This window comes from Schistocerca piceifrons, chromosome 5, assembly GCF_021461385.2.
Source record: "Schistocerca piceifrons isolate TAMUIC-IGC-003096 chromosome 5, iqSchPice1.1, whole genome shotgun sequence".
NCBI lineage: Eukaryota > Metazoa > Arthropoda > Insecta > Orthoptera > Acrididae > Schistocerca > Schistocerca piceifrons.
The window spans coordinates 546,601,146-546,628,983 of record NC_060142.1 but is presented as its reverse complement, the minus strand read 5'-3'; the positions used below and the strand labels follow the sequence as shown (position 1 = coordinate 546,628,983).

General features: G+C 43.9%; 1 protein-coding gene across 1 annotated transcript in view; it reads left to right on the top strand.

Annotated features, from left to right (window-relative positions):
- The window catches only part of LOC124798056 (cartilage oligomeric matrix protein), a 407,969-nt gene that overhangs the window by 155,794 nt on the left and 224,337 nt on the right, over positions 1–27,838 (top strand). The window contains exon 2 of the mRNA XM_047261284.1: positions 10,753–10,923. Within this exon, the coding sequence (XP_047117240.1) occupies positions 10,753–10,923 (171 nt within the window). The remainder of the gene's footprint in view (positions 1–10,752; positions 10,924–27,838) is intronic.

The following is a 27,838-nucleotide window of genomic DNA, read 5'->3' as shown; positions in this document are numbered from 1 at the left end:
ATGAAACGAACTATCTTCTAAAATTATGACGTAATGGCATGCGCAGTTCAAATGGCTCTGAGCACTATGGGACTTAACATCTTAACATGTGTGGTCATCAGTCCCCTAGAACTTAGAACTACATAAACCTAACCAACCCAAGGACATCACACACATCCATGCCCGAGGCAGGATTCGAACCTGCGACCGTAGCGGTCACGCGGTTCCAGACCGAAGCGCCTAGAACCGCACGGCCACACCGGCCAAGGGCATGCGCAGTGAACAGTAACAACAAAATATAAGAGACACTGCATAGCCAGAAAGCACCAGTAGACCCAGAAGAAGGCCGCTGCAACAGTGGCCGAAACGTTGGTTCTTCTTCAGCAGCAGTAGTTTTATACATTACGCGGTACCATACCAAAAAACTTTTATATCGACTGACTGTGGCCGCGGAAGCCTACGCAATTATAATAACAAGTAAAATGTTACGTGAGAATACATAAAATATATTTTTGGGATTATATTCATAATCGTTTAATAAAATATAGATCTAATTGCACACAGATTATGTTGGCTATTTAACTGTCTGTCATCTGCAGTACAGCTGCTATTTGGGTAAGGTTTGTCAATATCTACGGTATTTTCGTTTATATAGAACTAAACATTGAGGCGTAAAATGAGACTGTGTTTCGGTTTCTTAACGCTTTGTTAAAGTCACTAATTTATTTACTCAGGTCATACATGTAGGATTCTATAGATTTACAGTTTCTGGAAAGGAAATAGGAGGAATTTACACTTACACACAGAAACAAAATTGAAGTCGAACCATCTTTGCCCAGAAATGGACAACTGCTGCATCATTTTCTTGTATCTTGACCAACTGGTCCTCCTTGCAAGAATGAAGGAACATAAACACTGACACAGATGTTTCGTTGATTGTGATTCTACACATTGACACCGTGTTGGTCCTTTTAAGTATTCGTATTTATATAGACTGTCCCCACATTTGCCACCGGCCCTTTCGTAACCTGTTCAGTGATCTCCATGTGGTCCAGTCCAAGCTGTGTCCGGCTAGTAACCACTCTGCTGGCTTTACTCCTACTTAGAGATGATTTATTTTAGCTGCCCACAGTTTATCCCTCATTTTCATGGCTGATGTGTTTAGTGAAAATGATGACTTTAAAAAAGCTTTTCCTAAGACCTCAACCATGGTCTTGTAGAAGTACGATCAGTAAACAAAGCTGAATATATTCGCTTCCCTCTGTGCATCAGGAGACAGGAATCTCTTAAAACTGTTTCCCATTCCAGTAGGTGTAACTCATTTTCCTCGACTTCCTTTTTTCGAAATTTGCGGCTGTTTCCCGGAGAACGACAGGACGAGCAAAGCGTTCATACAGTACAGTTTATGAATGGGAGGCGGTTTCCGATATCCAGTAATCAGCCTTGCAGTTTCATTTAGGGCTACGACTACTTCTTTCGTTTGGGTGGATTTATGCCACTCTGGACAGGCATGTTCACCAACCTAGAGACAGAGTGCCATAGCAGAAGTACGGACCATCTGGGGTGTAGCAGCCTACTATCAACAAGTTTCCGGATGAATGTCGTTTATCTTACTGCATCTATTAATTATGTTCTTGTTTGTTTAGGGTAATTCAGAACAGTTTAGATAAAATATCCGCATAATGTAGTGCATAAGGAAAACAAACCCGGTGCCGGCACATTGCCTACTCCTCTCGAATAACACCAAGTGATCGCCTAACTTATCGTTTTCATACAACTGACTGATCACCGTCAACACCGTCACATATTCTCTCTCCATTTGTCACTGCAGGTAGGTTCGGCATTTAATCCAGGACGTTGGCACAAATTCTTTTGATTAGGAACTTGACACCGCCATTTTCACTACCGAGCTACGAACGGGAGCCTTCCAACTGCTACAGGGATCTGCATCCTCTGGCCTACTGAAAGGCAGATCACTCTCCAAAGAACTCAGATACAGGGTTAAGAACCGTGAGCAACGGATTTGTCGATAGTCCCGATAAATAAGTCCTGGGGGTTGGGCTTGGCAAAAATCATTGAAGTTGTACTGCTGGGAAAAAGGGGTTGAGTAACCACAGAATTAAAATCTTGGGCCAAATGAATCTACGTTTATTGTAACCATTCTGTGTGCATATGTCAAACGTGACACTAACATGAATCTTAATTGGGTACACGACAAATGCAACAGTTAATTAGGACAAATAAATGAGGTACAAGAAGTATTTTGCAACTTGGCAAAGTTCTTGGAAAAGGAATTAGGGACTTCAGAAATAATTAATATACTAACAACTTAAGAGCGGCAAACATTGCCTCTGGTGATTACACAGTGGTTGTAGGGAATGGAGACTGGAAAACAAACATGCAACTACTCCCGCTCGCCTGGTCGTGTATGACCCCAGATGAGTTTGGTTGATGAAAACCGCATCTTCACTGCTACGTAAACAGCCGATGCCACCAGATAATCTCACCATAATCGGCGTGTAGAGACGCGAGCCACGTACCTTCCCAATGGCTACCACCGCCACTCGTCAAACAGCACAAAGGCTGACTTTCAGAGCGAAAGTTTCGCTCACTTCTGCATCTCATCCCTGAAACCTCTAAATTTCCAATCTTAACTCGGAACGAGTATACTCTCCGAAATCTTAGCACCAAGTCTTCTCCTCCCAGTCCTATCACAATTGTAAGTAAATCTCCACCGCGTCTCCTGTCGTTGCTCTGAGCAGTATCCTCGCCACATGTCATACAAACCTCCAAGGGAAAAAACAGTGTCAAATTCTGGCCATTGAGATAATTGTTAAGGCGCTATCTGTTCTCCCACCAAAGAACCATTGCAAAAAGTTCTCTCCTACACCATAAATTTCTTTTTTAGTGCGCCAATCTCTTGTTTTCCAGCGTGGAAATGTCCAGAAAGTCTGCTCCTAGTCTCCAACTCTAGAGTATTTTTTGAGAACGCCCAACAAGAACACCTCCAACCTTTTTGCGAATAAATCGTCATACCACCATGGATAGTATCAGGCTGACACAACCTGCTCTCTCCGGGAGACCGGACACGCAGTAAACAAAGCTGAATATCTTCTCTTCCCTCTGTGCATCAGGAGACAGGAATCTCTTAAAACTGTTTCCCATTCCACCTGCTTTCCAAGAAGTCAATGGGCTGAACACAGTGCCCTGTGCGAAGCGAGCTTTGACTGACCTTGGCCTTGGTTCTAAAACGGCCATTGACTTACTACAGACCACTCTCTCCACTTATCATCCCTTTTTTGCGGGACCCATGCGGCGTGCACAGTCTTCCTACAGCTCATGGTGACAAATTGGCGAGTCCACCAGAACGGCGTTCAGCAGAAAAATGCTGGTCGGCAACTGCTCAGATCAAGGCTCACAAGTGAAATTCACAGTCCGCGTGAACATGGTCCCAATCACGACAGAGAACTGTTCCGCGTGTCCAAGTTCCCAGTCAGAATAGAGAAGGTTGGACGCGGCACATCACGAATTTCTCACTTGCGTCAACATCTTCATCTCAGACTAGCACTTTCAACTTGCGTTCTCAATTACTTGCTGGATGTTCTCCAATCTCTGTCTTCCTCTACGGTTTTTACCCTCTATAGCTCCCTCTAGTGCCATGGCAGTTATTCCCTGATGTCTTAACGTAAGTCCTATCCTTCTGGTCCTTCTTCTTGTCAGTGTTTTTCATATATTCTTTCCTCTCCGATTCTGCGCAGAATCTCCTCATTCCTTAACTTATCACTCCGCCTAATTTTCAACATTCATCTGTAGCGCCACATCTCAAATGCTTAGATCCTCTTCTTTTCCGGCTTTCCTCCAGTCCAAGTTTCACTACCATACAATGCTGTGCTCCAAACATACATCCTCAGAAATTTCTTTCTCAAATTGAGGCCTATGTTTGATACCAGCAGACTTCTCTTCGCCAGGAATGCCCTTTTGGCGAATGATAGTCAGCGTTTGATCCCTTGCCCCGTCTGTCATTGGTTATTTTCCTGCCTACGCAGCAGAATTCCTTAACTTCATCTATCACTTGACCATCAATCCCAATGTTAAGATTCTCGCTGTTCTCATATCTGCTACCCCTCAATACTTTGTTATTAAGACTGCTCTCAATCCATATTCTGTACTCTGTTTATTCCATTCAGCAGATTCTGTAATTCACTTTCACTCACGATAGCAATGTCATCGGCGAATCTTATTATATCCTTTCAGCTTCAATTTCAATTCCACTCTTGAACCTTTCTTTTATTTACATCATTGCTTCTTCGACGTACAGATTGAACAGTAAGGGCGAAAGACTACATCTCTGTCTTACACCCCTTTCAATACGAGCACCTCGTTCTTGGTTTTCCACTCTAATTATTCCCTCTTGGCCCTTGTACATGTTGTATCTTACCCGTCTGTCCATATAGCTTACCCCTGTTTTCCTCAGAATTTCGAGCATCTTAAACCATTTCACATTGTCGAACACTAGGTCGACAAATCCTGTTAACGTGTCTTGATTTTTCTTTAGTCTTGCTTCCATCAACATCCGCGACGCTAGAACTGCCTCTTTTGTGCCTTTACCTTTCCTAAAGCCAACTGATCGTCATCTAACACATCCTCAATTAAGTTTTCCATTCTTCTTTATATTACTCTTGTGAGTAGCTTGAATGCATGAGAAGCTGATTGTGCGATAATTTTCGCACTTATCAATTCTTGCAGTCCCGGAATTGTGTGGATGATAGTTTTCCGAAAGTTAGATGGTGTATCGCCAGACTCATGCATTCTACACACGAAGTGAGTAGTCGTTTTCTTGCCACTTCTCCCGATAATTTTAGAAATTCTGATGGAATGTTATCTATCTCTCCTACCTTATTCGACCTTAAGTTTTCCATAGCACTTTCAAAACCTGATTCTAATATTTAATGCCCTATCTCTTCTATATCGACTCCTGTTTCTCCTATCACATCAGACACGTCTTCCCCGCATAGAGGTCTTCAGTGTACTCTTTCCACCTCTCCACTCTCTCCTCTGCATTTAATAGCGGAATTCCTATTGCACTCTTAATGTTACCAACCTTGTTTTTAATTCCACCAAAGATTGTATCCTGAGTCAGTCCTCCTAATAGTCATTTCTTTTTCAATTTCTTCGCATTTTTCATGCAGCCATTTTGCCTTAGCTACCCTGCACTACCATTTTATTTCGTTTCTAAGCAACTTGTATTTCTGTACTCCTGAATTTCCCTGAACATCTTTGTACTCCCTTGTTTCATCGATCAACTCAACTATTTCTTCTGTTAATCATGGTTTCTTCGCAGTTACCTTCTTTGTGCCTATATTTTCCTTTCCAAATTCTGTGATTGCCCTTTTTAGAGATGTCCATTCCTCTTCAACTGAGCTGTTCCTTACCACAGTATCTACAACGTTAGAGGGCCTCAGGAAACCACAGAAAGGACGTCCGTCAAAAAAGGGGCAGGTGGCAAAAAGGGGGCAGGTAAAACACAGTAGGGTAGTTGTAGAAACGATCGGTATTGTAGTTGTAAATTGTCATGGCCGAATTGAAAAGAACGCAAAATCCCCAAGATTGGCAAAGTTTTGCAGAAGTTCGATGTTTGCGTACTTCAATGCGTGATGCTTTCAATAATTTCCACAACGAAATTCTGTCTGGGAATGTGGCAGAAAACCCAAAGAGATTCAGGTCATATATAATGCACACCAATGACACAATCAATACCTTCACTGCGCGATAACAACTACGAAGTCACTGATGATAGTGTCACTAAACCAGAGTTATTAAACACGGTTTTCCGAAACTCCTGCACCAAAGAAGATGAAGTGAATGTTTCTGAATTCCATCAAGAACAAGCTCCATATTTAGCAATTATTTACAACCGCTCGCTCACAGAAAGATCTGTACCTAAAGACTGGAAAGTTTCTCAAGTCACACCAATAACAAAAAAGGGAAATTGGAAAAACCGCTGAATTACAAGCCTACGTCGCTAACGTCGATTTGCAGTAGGCTTCTGGAACATATACCTTGTTCGAACATTATGAATTACCTAGAGGAAATAGATTTATTGACACATAGTCAGCAAGGATTCAGAAAACATTGTTCTTGTGAAACACAACTAGCTCTTTATACTCATGAAGTGATGAGTGCTATCGACAGGGGATGTCAAATTGATTCCATATCTTTAGATTTCCTGAAGGCTTTCGACATGTTCCTCACTAGCGTCTTCTAACCAATCTGCATGCCTGTGGAATATAGCCTCAGTTGTGCGACTGGATTCGTGATTTCCTGTCAGAAAGGTCACAGTTCGCATCAGATTGTTTGCAGAGGATGTTGTCATTTACCGTCTTGTAAAATCATCTCCAGAGACTTGTAAAATCGTGAGCAGAATCTCGTTGGATTTTTTTGCCAGATTCCGAGACAGAGTTTCGTTGTGCTAATTATTAAAAGCATCTCACATTGAAGCAAGCGCTATATTTCGAATTTCTGCAAAACTTTGCCAATCTTCGGGACTTGACGTTCTTTTAAATTTGGCATGCTTCTTTCGTTGCTTCTGCAACAGCGATCTGACCCGTTTTGTGTACCATGGGGGATGAGTACCATCACTTATTAATTTATGTGGTATATATCTCTCAATTACCGTCGATACTGTCTTTTTGAAATCATTCCACGTCTTTTCTACGCTTACGTGATCAAATCGGAAGGAGTGGAGATTGTCTCTTAAAAAGATGTTAAGAGCATTTTTATCAGCTTTTTTTAAATATACATACTTTGCGTTTCCTTTTGATGGTTGTGAGTGTTACGGGATTCAGCCTAGCAGCAACTGCCTTGTGGTCGCTAATCCCTGTATTCGTCATGATGCTCCCTTTTTGTCCAGGATTATTTGTTGCTAAGAGGTCAAGTATGATTTCGCAACCATTTACGCTTCGAGTGGCCTCATGAACTAATCGTTCAAAATAATTTGCTGAGAAAGCATTCAGTACAATTTCGGATGACGTTTTATGCCTACCGCCGGCTTTAAACGTATAATTTTTCCAGCAGTGGGGTACCTATTTGAAATGAGACTCAAGTTTTCTTTGGACTGTTCAGCAACTATATCGTCTGAGTCGGGGGGTGGTTTAGTCCGATTGTCAAGTATAACCTCTACCCATACTATTTCGCAGGAACTATCTACTTCAGTTTCACTACAAGGCTTCTACTTCTGACAGCAATAAATACTCCAGCACCAACTGTATTTAATCTATCCTTTCTGCTAAGTCGTTTGAAAAAATTTCGGCTGATTTCCGGCTTTAACCAGCTTTCTGTACCTATAACTATTTGAGCTTGAGTGCTTTCTATTAGGGCTTGGTGCTCTGGTTCTTTCCCAACACAGCTACGACAATTTACAATACCGATCGTTTGTACAACTACCTTACTGTGTTTTACCTGCCCCCTTTTAGACGGACGCCCTTTCTGTGTTTTCCTGAGACCCTCTAACCTAAAAAACCGCTCAGTTCCTTGCACACAGCCCCAGCTACCCGTGTAGCCGCTTCCTGTGTGTAGTGGACTCCTGGTCTATTAAGCGGAACCCGGAAACCCACCACCCGATGGCGTAAGTCAAGGAATCTGCAGCCTACACGGTCATAGAACTGCCTGAGCCTCTGTTCAAACCCTCTACTCGGCTATGCACCAAAGACCACAGTCGATTCTGTCGACGATGCTGCAAATGGTGAGCTCTGCCGTAATCTCGGAAGCAAGACTGGCAGTCTTTACTATTTCCGCTAGCTGCCTGAAACCAGAGAGAATCTCCTCCGATGCAAAGGGACACACGTCATTGGTACCGACATGGGCTACCACCTGCAGTTGGCTGCACCCTGTACTCTTCATGGCATCCGGAAGCACCCTTTCCACATCTGGAATGACTCCCCCCCGCTATGCATACGGAGTGCACACTGGCTTCCTTCCGCTCCTTGGAAGCCATGTTCCTAAGGGGCCCCATTACGCGTCTAACGTTAGAGCTCCCAACTACCAGGAAACCCACCCTCTGTGTGCCCAGACCTTGCGGACCGGAAAGCTTCCTCTGGAACAGGGTTCAAATGGCTCTGAGCACTATGGGACTTAACTTATGAGGTCATCAGTCCCCTAGAACTTAGAACTACTTAAACCAAACTAACCTAAGGACATCAAACACAGCAATGCCCGAGGCAGGATTCGAACCTGCGACCGTAGCGGTCACGCGGTTCCAGATGGAACAGGGTGGACGACTGCATCTGACTCAGACACTTTGTCAGCCACAGATAACGCCCGAAACCTGTTCGTCAAACGAACCGGAGAAGCCCAACTATCGGTCCCACGTAAAGTCTTTCGCTGCCTGCCAGAGTTATTGGGAAAATTGTGAGAAAGTGTTGTGGATATGCAGATGTGAGCGCATTCGATCCAGTCATGATAATTGCAGATATCGAAGAAATCCAAAGCGTCTTCTCATGTTTCCCACATGGACTGGCTGCTGAATAATTTGAACCATTTAAAGTTTTATTTAAATATGGATTACATATTTTATCAAAGTGTCTTTCCCATACTCTTTGGTGAATGCACCGACAGGGAAATACCGAACTGCAGTTTGAGTAAATTACAAGCACTATGGATTGCCGTAGCTTACCTTTCGAACACGTACTATATGTCCAATGCATCACTACAGTAATGGGCAACGTATTTTGTGATTGGTTTGTTGAGGGCCGACAAGAATTCCTCTTCCTTGCCAACAGCTTCATACCTCCGTTTTATCCTGCATTTTTTATCCTCTATGCATCCATCTAGTACCGTGAAATTATTCTCTGGTGGCTTAACACACGTCTTACCAGCCTGTATCTTCTTGCCAATGTTTTTGTGCCTCATTCTTTACCTTATCAGTCCGTGTAATTTTCAACACCTTTCTGCAACAGCATACGTCAAATGTTTCGATTCCATTCTTTTACGGTTTCCCACTGTCCAAGATTCACTTCTATACAACGCTGTGCGCCAAACGTACATCCTCATAAAATTTCATCGTTAAATTAAAGCCGATGTTTGATATTGGTATGCATCTTTTGCCCAGGGATGCCTTCTTTACGTGTGCTAGTCTGCTTTTTATGTCCTTCTGGCTGTGTCTGTCGTGTGTTATTTTTTGCTTCCAAGGTAGCACAATTTCTTCACTTCATATATTTCATGGCCTCAGATTTTGATGGTAAGTTTCTCAGTAATGTTATTTATGCTACTTCTCAGTATTTTCATCTTTCTTCAATTTACACTCAATCCGTATTCCATACCTTTTAGACAATACTTCGTACATCTCAGAAACGGTAAATGGTGAAAATGGCGTCCACAGACCTGACGATCCCATGCAAAAACTGTGACTCGTGTAGATCTCTGACTGATATTCATTCGAAGTTCTTTATTTGGAAGTGTAATTCATGCCCAAACGTAACCTCTGACTACACTCTCATGCTAACTATTATTGAATACTGTTCGTCAGTCTGGAACCTATACCAACTTTGATAGAAGTCGAGGATAAATCAATAGAAGAGCTGGCCAATTCACCATGAGTTCCTTTGGCCGACGCGAGAGTTTCACAGAAATGCTAATTACTACCAGTGGAAGATGTCATATGACGACACTGGGCTCACATATATTCTGGCAGGTTGTGAGGCGACAGGTGTAATCACACACCCGAATGAGACGTGCCTTGTCGATTCAAGTATCAGTTTGTCTAGCGGCTACAGTGTGATACAGTGGAAATCATAAAAAACTAAACTCCACCATAACAGACCATGAAGGCCCAACAGCGTCGACCGGCCGCCGTGTCATCCTCGGCCCACAGGCGTCACTGGATGCGGATGTGGAGGGGCAAGTGGTCAGCACACAGTTCTCCCGGCCGTATGTCAGTTTACGAGACCGGAGCCCCTACTTCTCGATCAAGTAGCTCCTCAATTTGTCTGACATGGGCTCAGTGCAGCCCGCTTGCCAACAGCTCTCGGCAGACCGGTTGCTCACCCATCCTAGTGCTGGCACAGCCCGACAGCGCTTCGGTGCTCTGACGGGAACCGGCGTTGCACTGCGGCAAGGCCCTTGGCAGTGGAAGTCAGCCAGGGCTATATGTGCTTTGAATAAAACTATAAGAGTACGGATCTGTCGATAAATAAATAATTTAATCATAATTCCTTATTGTTATACCGTAGTCTACACTTTATATGCAAGTAATGCGCTTATTGTAGTGAAGTTATAATTGGCCATACCTTCTTTGAATAACTTACACCGTATTTATGATAGGCGCGTGGATGTATCGATAAATAAATGTTCTTTTCATCATGATTAGTTATTACACCTCACCAAGAATGTAACACAATGGTTGTTCCTTTCCTCAATAACATATTTACATGTTTCGTTGTAGCGTTGAAAGTGCTTGATGGAAGACTAGTAAAATAATGACGTGACTCGAATGAAATACATTGCAGACTTCTAGTCTACCAGGTTAGCTGGTTGCGCTACTGCAACTCTTCGACAGCTGCAGCTCCCGTAAAGAGAATATATGGAAAACGCTTGACAGGGTCATCGTATTAAAGCACATGCATATGAAGGATGAGCAAAATCGGTGACCTGCTGTTTGCTGGCTTTCCTTACAGGCGGTGCTGTTGGTCGTACCATGGCTGGGTGGTGGTGGACGACTCTGCGGCTGCGCCTTTGTGTGTCTCCCGGTCTGACGACAGGTGTGCTCTGGTGTTACAGAGGCGACGCGGCAGCTGACGGAGGTCGTGAAGAGCGACAACCTGGTGATCAGCCTGAAGCACATACGCCCCCGCAAGAGGTCGCGCGGTTCCATTGAGACGCTGCTAGCCGTGGACTTCCCAGGCTCCATGCAGAAGTTCGTGCTGCTGCTCGACCGCCGGGCCAAGCGTGGTGAGTACCTTTTTTTCTCACTCAGTGGACCACACACGTCTCTCTCCAGCTGTTCTGCAGTCTCTGGAATCCATTTGCTGCACTCATATGTTGAAAACTCTACAGTATCGTGTAAAAGGCGTAGAGAGTGGCGTCTGGGAGGCGTCGTTGTGTGCATGGAATCGATTTACAGTTGATGTAATTGCAGTTTGTCCTGCTGTCTGGAAGAAATGGCGTTATCCTTTCTTCAAAAAAGCTCTTCTTTCTTACCTTCTTGTGTGAGGTTCAAGCCTATACATTTGATGGCAATAGCCACCGTACTGACTGTATGTGTACAGGTATCTCCATCCGCCCAAATATAGTCAGCACAAAATGCATCTTGGTATTGTGCATTGTTGTCCATGTTGTCATCGTGACTGCATTATTTCATTAAAATAAGGAAACATACTGTCTTCAGTAACTAATCGTGATTTTTATTTCAATGCACTATGCATTTCGAACCCTGAGGGCTAATATTCAGGTGCTTGCCATCAGTTTATATCAATTTTTAAAAACAAATTATAACCTTCTACTACCCATCTCCACCGATAATGACAGAGTTATATCTAAAATGATTTTATTTTATTTCTGACGACTATGATGCTTAGCTTTGTTGAGCAATAATCCTAATTATGGTGAATCAGGTTATCTATCTAACCAAATCAGTGAACCCCATAAAGGTGAAATACGATTCATTCATATAAATTCACTTGAAATCGGCTTCACATTAGACCTTACACTTTACTTTGCGAACTATGTGCCATAAACGAGAGCCGTCTTGCTACACCACAGCTAGCTCACAACTGCTATTACCTCCATCATAGCTAATTCACAACTCATCTTTGTACGCCACGCGCTCCATTGCGAATTGTTGGCGTCAGCGATGTTATACACCAACACGTATGGGTACTGTTCTGTTACATATCCGTACCAAAATTAAAACTTTAACTTTAGTGGTAACACAAAATTTGTATTGAAAGTTGAGAAGAAGAGAAAAAGACAAAACTTTCAAAAATTAAATGAAAATTTCTGTTAATAAATCTCATAAGTTAATTACCCTTAATGAAACAGTAATTAGTGTCAGTTCGTATGAACAAGTTACATGCTAAGTGCAATGAAAATATTAATGACCCTTACTGTTAATATGATTGACTAACTATTTTAATAAGGACACAAGTGTGCACTGTTACAGCGTTAATTCTCATCAGAGATGATACTAGAAATTATGAGAACAACTCATTTTCAGAATATGAGAAAACAGTTACTCATCTGACGAAAATAATGTTAATTACAGTAAATTTTGCATTCTTGTGACTAACTTATGTCTCTCACATGGGTCATATGCTTTGTACATTATTACTGCGTATGTCCGCCGTAGCTAACTCACATGACATCAAAGTATAAAAGTATGCTTATGAATGAAATTAGTAGTAAAAAAAATATTAGACGATTTGTTCAAACCTTCATTTCACTACAAAATCATTTGTCTTAATTAACAAATTAGCAAAGGAAGAACAAGTATCCTGTACATAAGTAACAAACGGTGCTGTAACTATATCTAATTGGCAAGTCGTATTACTCATTTTGAATTGCTCCATTAAAGTTCACGGTTTACCACATACACTATAATGAAATTAAAATGGTATGAGAAATAACACCGTTTCCATAAATGAGAGTAGATACAGGTAAAATGATCCAAGTAAACAGATATTAGAATTGCGTAAAACACTAGCATATGCCTACTGAATAAGTGTAGAGGCTGTGTACATGCTAGATTTATACGAAATGCATTGTTGCAAATAAGTAAGTATAAACACCATAACACCTCAAAGGAAATTTTACACTAGCAAATGTGTATATTATTACCCTATAAAAGCTTATTAGTGACACATATAAAGGCAGATATTCATCTAAAACTGTCATACAATAAAAGAAATTAACTACCTTGGCACACAGTATGCAATCTACTCACCCAGTAGTAGTGACACTTTTGCACATGACTTGGCATGATCATCCATTGTGGTACACCTGACAAAAATTTAATCATATTGCTCATTATGAGTCACTGATAGTTATTGCACTTCACAGAACTGATGTTAACCATTTCATTAGGCTGTCTGCTTTTGCTCCCCACGTACTTGTTAAGCCGTACTTGACACGCTGTTACATTGTCGCCACTGGGAACTAAAGATCACATTAAATCGTCATAAACACTTCACTGTGTTTTTTTCCTTTTTAAAACTATTCAAAATGCTGAATTGTAATTCACATGCAAGTATGTGGTTTCTCGAAGTAATGGGCTACGGCATCGACGCCGCAGGGGACTGAAGATCATGTTACAGTAGTTTTAACAGCGAAATATCTCCAGCGTCGCTGCTTCGTCATACATCTTGGCGTGTTGACAAACAAAGCCATTCGTCAGTCTCCCATAGTTCTGCGTGCCACCACAACGGCGTTCCATTGGACAGTTCGTCAACATGAATGCACAGAAATTTTTTTACGGCAGCACTGACAACCAAACACAGTCATGATGCGTGCGTATTGCACCATGTTCCTGTCTCCCTGCACGTAAACAACACATTCGCGACACGAGCCACTGTTGTTATCTGCTGCATCGTCTCGGGTGTTAGGGGACACATTCAGTTCACTACAACTTTATGTTTTAGACATGTTGAACGCTGTGATTTTTCCAGATTTTGCCATCTCCTCTTCAAAAGAATTGGGGTGAATTATGTTCCTAATTTTGAATGGTCCATGATAGCAGTGATTAAACTTCATTATTTCTTTATTCATGCTAGATGATTTCGCATACATTCGGATTAGGACCAAGTCATCTACTTCGTACGCAACTGGCTTTACTATTTTAACATGTGCAACTATCCTCTCTTCTGCTCTTTCTGACATCATCTCTGACGCGATTTTAAGTCGTTCTTTCTACGTTATCTCATTCTTCCGTGAAAAATTAATGTATTCATTGAAAATATTTTCAGGTTTCTTACCAAAACAACGGCGCATGCTGGTAATCCTATGACAAACTATTGATAAGTGTTTTAAAATCGCCTAATCTTTCAATCCGTTTCTTATGCTTTTTTCCACTGTACACATGGAATAGACGTCCCAACTCACGCATAATCCGCTCTGAGGATTTTGAGGCTCGCCTATAAAAATATATCGCAATGTGTCGAATTCCTTCTTACTGCTTAAAATCTGTCTATAGATTTGAAGGAAACTGTGGATAGTTATGTGACAAAATGCTCTCTGGCTTGACTATACTGCCGAAATACTCCACTTTCAGTTTTTCAATTATAATTTTGTTGTTTGTTGGCTTTTCTGAGTGGGTGGAGTCGTATAAATTTTGAAAATACGTCCGTAACAACCAGAATTTGGGTGAAGTTTTCCTTAGATCGAGGCAAAGGCCCACACAGATTACGACGCATCTGGATCGATCTGATTTTCTCAACCATGTTGATGAAAATAACATTCTCTTGTAGCTTCAGCACACACTTGCACAGCCCAAAGTGAATGTACCTAATGTAAACATACTTTGTTAGTTCATCTACATCCTCCAATTAGTTGAATTCACGTTAGTTCTCCTCCATAACACATTGTCACGTTTTAAATAATACAGGTGTATCTTGTCAGCAGCCTCTGTGCCAGGAATGTCATATTTTTTCTGTAATCATTTTAAGAATTCACGCACCTCCTGCTCACGTCTGATGTTATGTAAGAATTTTCTTATAAAACGTTCACGTTCTACAGATCTCATAAAATGAATTCTCACTTCCTTCTGCTTGGGATGCGCAACACGAATTGATTCGAATTCCTCTGACAGTCTTGAAAGAGCATCCGATTCAAAATGTATATACTAAATCTCCCGCGGCTGGTCCCGGCGGAGGTTCGAGTCCTCCCTCGGGCATAGGTGTGTATGTTTGTCCTTAGGATAATCTAGGTTAAGCAGTGTGTAAGCTTAGGGTCTGATGACCTTAGCAGTTAAGTCCATAAGATTTCACACACACTACATCTCTAAATAATACTCCTGAAGTGCTACACTCAACAGGTTAGTCTGTTGTGCATTAGTTTACAATTTAGTGCAATGGCAAGTGCTTCTCTTTCCGTGTCTATATATTTTCTTTCCCAGTCAGTAAGTCTGTGACTCGCGAATGCGACAGCACGATGTTCAGTGGCTCTGTTAACTTCATTTAACTGTTACTATTCTGCATGCAGCGCATGATCACTAGATTCAGTATCAAGATGGAAGTTTTCGCTCAAATCAGTATGATGAAGTATTGATGCCTCACACAGTTGTCTCTTAATTAAGTCAATCGCTTCTTGATGTTCCTTATTCCATTTCCATCAGGTATCCTATAAAAGTTCGAGAAGTATAGGTGCAGGCAGATAACTTCCAGGAAGTAAACGACGATGGACGTTGCAGAAACTGAGAAAAGATTTCATTTTTATGACATTTTGGTGCTGGATCATTTCTCACAGCTTCCATTTTCGTCGGGTCAGTTCCGCGCCAAAAATTACCTGTCCAAGGAACTTAATCTGAGACTTGACGAACTCTGATGTATGCTAGTTGACTGTGACTCCATCTCTTCTAAAAGCTCCTAGCACTCGGCAGATAATATCTAAGTGTTCTTCCCGTAAGGGAGAACTTATCAGAATATGGTCTATGTAGAGTGTTACATGTATCAAGAAGTCCAGAAGAACAGACGTCATGAATTCATATAACTGATTCGCCTCAGCGGGCAATGAATCCGCAAGCTTAAGTGCGGGTGCACATTTACGTCCGACTTCCAGCGGAAACCTAAAGATTAGCGAGCATGAACGACATGGACAGAAGTGCGAAACTATTAGTTTATTTCGTGACGCCTTTTACACTGCCGAACCAAAGATGAACACCGTAGCGTTGGTTTATCCCTCTAAAAACAATGAAACTTGTGAACAACAAGGAAGCATATCATCCGCATGAGGTGGTTATTCGTAGTGCAAGAGTCCAAACACCAGTCTCAGTACGGCATACAATTTTAACGTGTCAGGCAGTCTTACAACAACGTCAGCCTCGTTGCATAGTAAAAGATTCATTCCGCGTAGTAAGTAAAACTGAAAGAGACTGCTTCGGTATAAAGTACTCATCATCGATGGTTCACCATAATGAAGCTAAAGAGAATCAAAGCGAACAGTAACTTACAGGGACACTTTAAGACCCTTCCAGGAATAACTGACACCGGGGGAAAAGTGACAATTAACTTTTAGAGAGCAAAACACGAGCTTATTTGATATCGGACAACATTTGCGTCTGGATTCAGGACTTCCTTGCAGTTAGAACTCAACACGTCCCGCTTAACGGAACAAAATCGACAGGTGTAAAGGTGATTTCAGGAGTACCTTAAGGAAGCGTGATAGGACAGTCAGTGTTTATACAGCATATACACTACTGGCCATTAAAATTGCTACACCAAGAAGAAATGCAGATAATAAACGGCTATTCATGGGAAAAATATACTAGAACTGACATGTGATTACATTTTCACGCAATTTGGGTGCATAGATTCTGAGAAATCAGTACCCAGAACAACCACCTCTGGCCGTAATAACGGCATCGATACACGTGGGCACTGAGTCAAACAGAGCTTGGATGGCGTGTACAGGTACAGCTGCCCATGCAGCTTCAACGCGATGCCACAGTTCATCAAGAGTAGTGACTGGCGTATTGTGACGAGCCAGTTGCTCGGCCACCATTGACCAGACGTTTTCAATTGGTGAGAGATCTGGAGAATGTGCTGCCCGGGGCAGCAGACGAACATTTTCTGTATCCAGAAAGGCGCGTAGAGGACCTGCAACATACGGTCGTGCATTATCCTGCTGAAATGTATGGTTTCGCAGGGATCGAATGAAGGGTAGAGCTACGGGTCGTAACACATCTGAAATGTAACGTCCACTGTTCAAAGTGCCGTCAATGTGAACAAGAGGTGACCGAGAATTGTAACCAATGGCACACCATATCATCACGCTGGGTGATACGCCAGTATGGCGATGACGAATACACGCTTCCAATGTACGTTCACCGCGATGTCGCCAAACATGGAGGCGACCATTATGATGCTGTAACCAAACCTGGATTCATCCGAAAAAATGACGTTTTGCCATTCGTGCACCCAGTTTCGTCGTTGAGCACATCATCACAGGCGCTCCTGTCAGTGATACAGCGTCAAGGGTAACCGCAGCCATGGTCTCCGAGCCGATAGTCCATGCTACTATAAACGTCGTCCAACTGTTCATGCAGATGGTTGTTGTCTTGCAAACGTCCCCATCTGTTGACTCAGGGATCGAGACGTGGCTGCACGATCCTTTACAGCCATGCGGATAAGATGCCAGTCATCTCGACTGCTAGTGATACGAGGCCGTTGAGATCCAGCACGGCGTACCGTATTACCCCCCTGAACCCACTGATTCCATATTCTGCTAACAGTCATTGGATCTCGACCAACGCGAGCAGCAATGTCGCGATACGATAAAGAGCAATTGCAATAGGCTACTATCCGAGCTTTATCAAAGTCGGAAACGTAATGGTACGCATTTCTACTCCTTACACGAGGCATCACAACAACGTTTCACCAGGCAACGCCGGTCAACTGCCGTTTGTGTATGAGAAATCGTTTGGAAACCTTCCTCGTGTCAGCACGTTGTAGGTGTCACAACCGGCGCCAACCTTGTGTGAATGCCCTGAAGAGCTAATCATTTGCAAATCACAGCATCTTCTTCCTGTCGGTTAAATTTCGCGTCTGTAGCACGTTATCTTCGTGGTGTAGCAATTGTAATGGCCAGTAGTGTAATTGATCCGGTGGATAACGACAGAAGCTCCATGAAGCTGCCCACAGATGATGCTGTCGGCTATAAGAAGGCAGCAACGCCCGAAGGCTGTAGCGAATTACAGGAAGGCCTGCGGAGAACCAATGATTAAAATAGGGCCTGGGAGTTGACCCTGAGCGTAAATAAATGTAACGTAGTGAGCATAAATTGGCGACGAAATCCATTAATGTACGATTACACCGCTGAAGACCAATCACTGGAAACAGTGACTTTGCCGGCCGTTGTGGCCGAGCGGTTCTAGGCGCTTCAGTCTGGAACTGCGCGACCGCTACGGCCGCAGGTTCGATTCCTGCATCGAGCATGGATGTGTGTGATGTCCTTCGGTTAGTTAGGTTTAAGTAGTTCTAAGTTCTAGGGGACTGATGACCTCAGATTTTAAGTCCCATAGTGCTCAGAGCCATCTGAACCAAACAGTGACTTTCGTAAAATACCTAGGACCATCGAGAGCCACCTAAAGCAGAATGGCCAAATACTGCAGGAAAAGCAGATGCCAGGATGAGATTTATTAGAAGAAACTTAAGGAAATGTATAGCATCCACAACAGAATTAGTTTGCGAAACACTAGTTCGAATGGTTCTCGAGTATTGCTCATCAGCTGAGTCTCATATTAGGTTATATCAGTAGGAGAAATAGAGAAGACCTATAGGAGATCGGCACACTTCGCCACGGGATCGATTAGTCAGCGATAGGGTGTTACAGATATACAAATGTAGTTTAGTCGATGCGAGAGCGTTACAGAGATGCTCAAAAAACTTCAGTGACAGACGCCACAAAAATGCTATTGTGCGTCAAGGGAAAATATCGATATACTGAGTTCCTAGGGGTTGGGCAACACATTACTTTCTTCCTCATACGTCCTACGAAACGACCATAACGAGCGAGAAAATCCAAAAATTAGATCTAACACGGAGATTTACCGACAATTACTCTGAGGTGACAAGTCATTGGATAGTGCAATGCACATATATAGATGGCGGTAGTATCGCGTAAACAAGGTAAAAAAGGGCATTGGATTGGCGGAGCTATTATTTGTACTCAGATGTTAGGCGTGAAAAAGGCTTCTGTCGTGATTATGGCTGGCACGACGGGAATTAATAGCGTTTGAACGCGGAATGGTGGTTGGAGCTAGATTTATGTAAACCGTTAGGGAATTCAAAATTACGAGATCCAGAGGGTCAAGAGTGTGCCAATAATACCAAATTTCAGGAATTGCCTCTCACCACGAACAACGCAATGGCCGCCGGCCTTCAATTAACGACTGAGAGTAGTGGCGTTTGCGCAGAGTTGTCAGTGTCAATAGACAAGCAACACTCTACATCTACATATCGGCATCTACATATATGCACTCCGCTAGCCACCAAGCCGGGCGTGGCGGAGGGCACAATTCGCGCCAAAGTCATATTTCCCTCCCTCTGTTCCACTCGCGGATCGCACGAGACAAAAACGACTGTCTGAACGCCTCAGTACGAGCTTTTACTTCCCTTATCTTTGAATGATGATCACTACGCGATTTGAAAGTTGGTGATAATAATATATGCTCTACATCCTCGGTGAAGATTGGATTTCGGAATTTAGTAAGCAGTCCCTTCTGTTTAGCGCGTCGTCTATGTGCAAGTGTATCCCACTTCAAACTTTCTATTAGATTTGTAATGCTCTCGCGATGGCTAAATGTACCAGTCACGAATCTTGCCGCTCTTCTTTGTACCTTCTCAATTTCTTGAGTCAGACCCAACTGTTAAGGGTCCCTTACAGGCAAACAATACTCTAAGACTGGACGAACCAACGTATTGCAAGCTATTTCCTTTGCTGAAGGACTGCATCGCTTCAGTATTCTACCAATAAACCGCAACCTAGAGTTCGTCTTACTCGTTACTTGTGTAATCTGATCGTTCCATTTGAGATCATTTCGAATTGTCACACCCAGATACTTGACTGATGTTACCGCTTCCAAAGACTGATCATTTATTTTGTACTCATACAATAATGGGGATTTTCGCCTTGTTATACGCAGCAGGTTACACTTACTAATATTGAGAGATTACTGCCAGTCATTACACCACTCATTTATTTTCTGCAAATCCTCATTGATTTGTTCACAACTTTCGTGTGATACTACTTTCCTGTAGACCACAGCATCATCGGCAAACAGTCTAAGGCCGCTGTCAATACCATCAACCAGATCGTTTATGTAAATCGTAAAAAGCAGAGGACCTATTACGCTGCCCTGGGGCACTCCTGAAGTTACTCTTGTTTCTGTTGAAGTTACCCCGTTCAGAACGACATACTGCTCCCTGTCTGTTTGAAAACTTTCTATCCAACCGCATATGTCACTGGATAGACCGTAAGCGCGCACTTTTTGTAGCAAGTGACAGTGCGCAACTGAGTCAAACGCCTTTCGGAAGTCAAGAAATATGGCATCAACCTGGGAGCCGGTATCTAGAGCCTGTTGTATATCATGCACAAAGAGGGCCAGCTGTGTCTCGGGTAAAATAACTGCAGAAATCAATGAGGGACGTACGACGAACGTATCCATTGGGACAATACGGCGAGATTTTGCGTTAATGGGCAGTGGCAGCAGACGACTTGATGTGGGTGGCTTTGCTAACAGGACGACATCGCCTGCGGTCCTCTCCTGGGCTAGTGACCACATCGATTGGACCCTAGACGAATGGAAAACCGGTTCCTGGTCAGATGCGCCCCGACTTCAGTTAGTAAGACCTGATGGTAGGGTTCGAGTGTGGCACAGACCCAAGTCGTCATGAGGCTACTGTGCAAGCTGGTGGTGGCTCCATAATGATGTTGGCTGTGTTTACACGACATGGACTGGGTCCTCTGGTCCAACTGAACCGATCACTGACTGGAAATGATAATTAGAATTGATTTAATACCTTCATCTGCTGACGAGCTTTGATATATATCAACGGGGACAGGTGAAAATGTGTGCCCCGACTGGGACTCGAACCCGGGATCTTCTGCTTACATGGCAGAGGCTCTATCCATCTGCGCCACCGAGGGCACAGAGGATAGTGCGACTGCAGGGACTACCTCGCGCACGCCTTCCTCGAGACCCGCATTCTCACCTTGTATGTCCACACACTACATTCGTAGTGTCCCACCCAAACACACTCATTACTCGTGGAAGATATTCTTACCAAGTCCCGTAAGAGTTCGGGGAATATGTGTGCATCCACAGAGAAGAAGGAGGTCATGGCCGGTATTCCTACCACTATTTGGATATGGTGTCTGTTCTTTCGGACATGTCCTAAAGAACAAACACCACTGATGACCTGCAGCCGTCTAGAACGAAATTAGAATTAATTTAATACCTTCAGCTGCTGACAGGCGTTGATATATATCAATGGGGATAGGTGAAAATGCGTGCCCCGACCGGGACTCGAACCCGGGATCTCCTGCTTACATGGCAGACGCTCTATCCATCTTCTTTTTTCTTTTTGTCGGTATTGTTCGTTGCGTTTCGTCTGGGCGGACGTCACGAGACATCCGTTCAAGTTGATCGTTGATTCCTTTACTCAGTTTTTTTATTACAGAGGGCGAGCAGCCCTCTGACCGAACACGCTGAGCTACCGTGCCGGCCATCTGAGCCACCGAGGGCACAGAGGATAGTGCGACTGCAGGGACTATCTCGTGCACGCCTCCCGCGAGACCCACATTCTCACCTTTCATCCACACACTGCATTCGTAGTGTCCCACCCCAACTCACTCTTTACTCGTGGAAGACATTCTTACCAAATCCAGTAAGAGTTCGGCGAATAAGTGTGCGTCCGCACAGAAGAAGAAGGTCATGGCCGATATTACCAGGACTATATACTTATTTGTATAAGGTGTCTGTTCTTTCGGACATGTCCGAAAGAACAGACACCGTATCCAAATAAGGAAATGGTAATGTTCGGCTACCTGGAGACCATTTGCAACCATTCAAGGACTTCATATTCCCAAAAACGATGGAATTTTTATGGACGACAATGCGCCGTATCACTGGCCACACTTGTTTACTATTAGTTTGAAGAAGATTTTGGACAACCCGAGCGAATTATTTGGCCACAGAGATAGCCCGTCATGAATTCCATCGAGCATTTGTGGGACGTATTCGAGAGATCAGTTTATGCACAAAATCCTGCACCAGCAACACTTTCGCAGTTATGGATGGCTGTAGAGACAGCATGACTCATTATTTCTGCAGGGGAATTCCAACAACTTGCTGAGTCCATACCACGTCGAGTTGCTGCACTATTCCAGGCAAAAGGAGGTCCGACACGATATTAGGAGGTACCCCATGACTTTTGTCACCTCAGTGTTTTCTGCCCACGGACCATTTGTGGATGGATCAGTGGAGAGGGGAGAAAGATAGTGGTACTCGAAGTGTCCTCCACCACACACCGTAATGTGGCTTGCAGAGTACACATAAGTTCGCCCCAGCGGCTCAATGGTGAGCATGTCTGACTGTTTTGCGGAGGACTCAGTTTCGATTCCCGATACTGCCAGGGATTTTTTCTTGGTGTGGATTGGAACAGGGTACACTCAGCCTCGTGATGCTAACTGATGAGTAATGAGCTACATGGTTGAGAAATAGCGCATTCACTGGTAAAGTAAGCCGACAACAACCGAAAGAGCTGTCAGCTGATCCCAGGACCCTCCGTGCCGCATCAAAATGACGTCACTGTCAGAGGACGACACGGCGGTCGGTCGGTCCTGAACTTTGGGTTCGTACTATACATATGTAAATGTAAACGTAGATTATTACAACAAACTACGAAGAGACAATCAACCTCAAAGACAGCTGAACCCAGTTTGCTTGCTACACCTCAGTACATTAATTGAAACAGTTTGGTTTGGACCACAGGTTAGAGATTAAAAATATACGTTGTATTCACCAATGACATAATTTACGTTTTTCGCTGCTTACTAAAAAATTGAAACTATTGTTTTCAAACGCGCAAATTTTCACTGCGGAGTATTCGTTCTCTCCACAAATTACGGCCATAATCAGCCCTTCCGTATGAGAGACAAGTCGTGATTTGTACGCAGTCCTAGAGACAAACCGGTCGGCGAACACCTGTGCAGGATTTCTCCACAAAGGAACACAGCGTGGCCGTGCGGTGTACGCCGTCTTATGGAAGGGATTCTGACGGCCCTGAGTCACAGGCCTCCGGTTCTAATTAGCAGCGCATTGCGGAACTCGATGGCTCAGATGTGGGTGACGTATGTCAGTGGCGGCCCGGCGGGGAAAGCTGGCGCCACTGAACTATGTGGGGAAACTTGTGCGGCGCTATTCTGCCACGCAGCGTGTTCTCGCTACAGACGCACGTCGGCGAGTCCGTAAACGCGTTCTGCCGGGGAATATGTGAGGTCACTACCATGGGTCTCCGGGCTGCAGCCTGTACCAGAGGAGGTTAAAAGTCAGTGCCTTCAGATATTAAGTTACTTAGGTCATAAATCTCTTCGTAGTGGTAGTTTCCCAGGCAGACATAAATACGCTGTAATGAAGCCTCTTCACAAAATGGAGCTAAAGGCATAGTAATGGACTGTCGACCACCTAATTTTTCAAAACCTGTTCTTTGATACTGTGCAGTAGAATTTATATACGGGTGCACTTAGTACATAAAATATACTCTGTGAGAAACAATTTATAATTCTGGCAGGACTGACAAATTAACAGGGTCAACTCATCTTAATAGATGATAGAATCAGTATTTCGGAAATTATTACTATAAGGAACACCTTATGAATCAGCTCCTCCTGAGAAATAGTCTTCACAGCAAGTTCAGAACTTACTTGCGCATAAGAAAGCAATGTCTGTCAGTTATATGTTCATCATATTCTGAATTTGAGAAATAAAAATATTATCTACTACCAGTTTCTGTCTTAAGGATTTGTGTCGTTTAAAACATACATTAACTAGCTGCAATGCCCAGTATTGCCCGGATGCTTAATATCTGCCACACAAAGCGACTGGCCTTTTGCCACATTGATACTCATACCTTACAGCACTTTAAATCAAATCAGGGTAAACTTGGATTTTTTAGAAAAAGACCAACCCGACAAAAGACTTTACAAGTTGCTGGTAAACCTTTCGTGATGTGAGGTCGTGGTCCAAGGAACTCTTCTGTTCCTGATATTTCGAAAGGCTTACCAGCAGCTATATCATCCGGTCGTGAAAGCCTTCATTGTATGACTTAACAAGTTGTTACCAATGGTGCCGGCCGCTGTGGCCGAGCGGTTCTAGGTGCTTCAGTCCGGAACCGCGCTGCTGCTGCGGTCGCAGGTTCGAATCCTGCCTCGGGCATGGATGTGTGTGATGTTCTTATGTTAGTTAGGTTTAAGTAGTTCTAAGTCTAGGGGACTGATGACCTCAGATGTTAAGTCCCATAGTGCTTAGGGCAATATGAACCATTTGTTACCGAAGCATGAGAAAAGCTCTGAGCATCGAAAACACTACTGAGAATGGAAAACTCTTCAAACATCACTCATAGGACATGGTGTCAACAGTAACCTTCAATACTGCAGGGCTGTGTTTGAAAACGACTCGAAATGCTCGAACAGTTTACATCACAGTGCGAGAAAACTCGGGCTCTGTTCGACCTTTTGATCGGCCCGCGGTCTAGCGACTTGTTGGTAGTATATCCGGACCTGCCTTGGCGTTTGTACGGCACTGTGGAATTTAAATAATCTACTAGGGTGTATTTCGTATGTAACAGCGGCAACTAATCAATAAATAAGAGTATGAAATCACCTTTCTTTCAAATTCTCCAGCCTTCGCTCGTCCCGCGATCTTGTGTCGCCTGCTGGTACTACCTTTACCGTTGTACAGTATTTTCGCGTAGGGATTACAGTCAGTTTACCGCGATATATTTCATTTATTAGACATTTAGTGTTCCATTACGTTTCTTCGTTGTTTCATCTGACGGAAGTAAACTGAATCGGCCAAGAAGTTTGAAGTAAATCGGTCAAGAACTTTTCGAGATGTTTGGTAACAACGTTGGTTAGTTCGTTGATTTGGGGGAGGAGGCCAAACGGTAAGATCATTGGTCCCATCTGACTAGGGAAGGATGGCGAAGGAAGTCGGGCGTGTCCTTTCAAAGGAACCATCCCGGCAGTTGCCTTAAGCAATTTAGAGAAATCACGGAAAACATAAATCAAGATTGACGGAAGCAGGTTTAAACCGTCGTCCTCCCGAATGTGAGTCCAGTGTGCTAACAAAGTTGTCCTTTATATTAAAGTAATACATAGCCTATGTCCGCCCAAATGTTCTTTAGGGATCGTCTAGAAATTTGAAGCACATCGGCCAAGAACTTTTAGAGATAACCTTACCCGTTTATACATTACATACATATATGTTTCAACAGTGATCTTACTCTTGTCTTGAAGGTAAAGCGTGTAAAATTTCGTCGAGATCGGAATAAAGCTGAAGATTCTGCATGAATTACGTATATTATTTTCCAGCTGCTCCGTCAAAAAAATGTGTCCTTTCTTTCGTTTGTGTGGTACAGATGTCGGGATACAATGCGGTACTGACTCTCTTACTGAAAGGGCAAATAATAAAATGTCTGGTAAAGTTAACATATCATTCATACCAGACGTACTATCACAAAACTATGACAGAATTCAATACTTCGCTAACATAACTTATCAGAGAACCCTACAACACACAACTAATATATTCAAGCAATGATATCCGAGAGGATCATGGCACTTAATTTTTGAGGTTACGAAGACATATATAGTTACATAAAAATAATGAACTGTATGGCAGCTAAGTTTGCAGTTTTAATATTAACTACAACAAATGATTTAACAATAAAGAAAAAAAACCAAAGGTCTCGGTTTCGATCCCCAGTCAATCATAGGATTTTTATCTATCACTTACCACTTCTTTCATCTCTGGGAGTAATTGTTGACGTGAAAAATGCTGAGTTGCACTGTGGCCCGGAATCGACGTTAAATTTTAGATCCATCTATATTGGCTGGGTACAAGGTCGGGTAAGTTAGTTCAGAGCTCGTAGGAAGTTAAAATGGCATACCACCTCGAACCTGAGCATAACTACTAAAGCTCTGCGGTGTTCAAAACAGTCTTCAGATTGAAGACATCATTACCTTTTTAATGGCTTATATAATCATTTTTGGGAAAACTGAACATAGAAATGTGGATTTTTGAATGACAGTATCAAGTTACAAGCATAGTTTTCAATGACGGTAGCGAGTTACAAGTATCTTACCTGTGTTGGTCTTAGAGCGTACTGTTACATGCGAGACATCAAGTGTCAAGGTATGCACTTGGTTCGCAATAATGTTCACATAGTCCATAGCTGTCGAGGTACCTATGATTACTAATCGTCTCATGGACGCCCAGATGAGTCTCCGCCAAAGCGTGGTACCACCCCCACAGGCCAGTGTGCGTGTTTCAACAGGCCGTTCGCCTGGACGACTGATACTATCATCGACCTAGTGTGAGAAGTAAACGTTATTGATCCCACAGGTCGGCTCCACTCCATGGATCGACAGTCCGAGCTCGATGATCCTGTGCTCACAGCTACGGTGTGACGATGCTGTTGGGTCAAAATTGGAACACATAAGGGTCGCCTATGTTCAACAACGTTCGCTGGATGGTGTATTCCGAAACACCTGTGCCTGCATCAGCATCATACTCTCAGTAAATCTTTGTATATGAAATAGACACTATTCGTACACTCCTGGAAATTGAAATAAGAACACCGTGAATTCATTGTCCCAGGAAGGGGAAACTTTATTGACACATTCCTGTGGTCAGATACATCACATTATCACACTGACAGAACCACAGGCACATAGACACAGGCAACAGAGCATGCACAATGTCAGCACTAGTACAGTGTATATCCACCTTTCGCAGCAATGCAGGCTGCTATTCTCCCATGGAGACAATCGTAGAGATGCTGGATGTAGTCCTGTGGAACGGCTTGCCATGCCATTTCCACCTGGCGCCTCAGTTGGACCAGCGTTCGTGCTGGACGTGCAGACCGCGTGAGACGACGCTTCATCCAGTCCCAAACATGCTCAGTGGGGGACAGATCCGGAGATCTTGCTGGCCAGGGTAGTTGACTTACACCTTCTAGAGCACGTTGGGTGGCACGGGATACATGCGGACGTGCATTGTCCTGTTGGAACAGCAAGTTCCCTTGCCGATCTAGGAATGGTAGAACGATGGGTTCGATGACGGTTTGGATGTACCGTGCACTATTCAGTGCCCCCTCGACGATCACCAGTGGTGTACGGCCAGTGTAGGAGATCGCTCCCCACACCATGATGCCGGGTGTTGGCCCTGTGTGCCTCGGTCGTATGCAGTCCTGATTGTGGCGCTCACCTGCACGGCGCCAAACACGCATACGACCATCATTGGCACCAAGGCAGAAGCGACTCTCATCGCTGAAGACGACACGTCTCCATTCGTCCCTCCATTCACGCCTGTCGCGACACCACTTGAGGCGGGCTGCACGATGTTGGGGCGTGAGCGGAAGACGGCCTAACGGTGTGCGGGACCGTAGCCCAGCTTCATGGAGACGGTTGCGAATGGTCCTCGCCGATACCCCAGGAGCAACAGTGTCCCTAATTTGCTGGGAAGTGGCGGTGCGGTCCCCTACGGCACTGCGTAGGATCCTACGGTCTTGGCGTGCATCCGTGCGTCGCTGCGGTCCGGTCCCAGGTCGACGGGCACGTACACCTTCCGCCGACCACTGGCGACAACATCGATGTACTGTGGAGACCTCACGCCCCACGTGTTGAGCAATTCGGCGGTACGTCCACCCGGCCTCCCGCATGCCCACTATACGCCCTCGCTCAAAATCCGTCAACTGCACATACGGTTCACGTCCACGCTGTCGCGGCATGCTACCAGTGTTAAAGACTGCGATGGAGCTCCGTATGCCACGGCAAACTGGCTGACACTGACGGCGGCGGTGCACAAATGCTGCGCAGCTAGCGCCATTCGACGGCCAACACCGCGGTTCCTGGTGTGTCCGCTGTGCCGTGC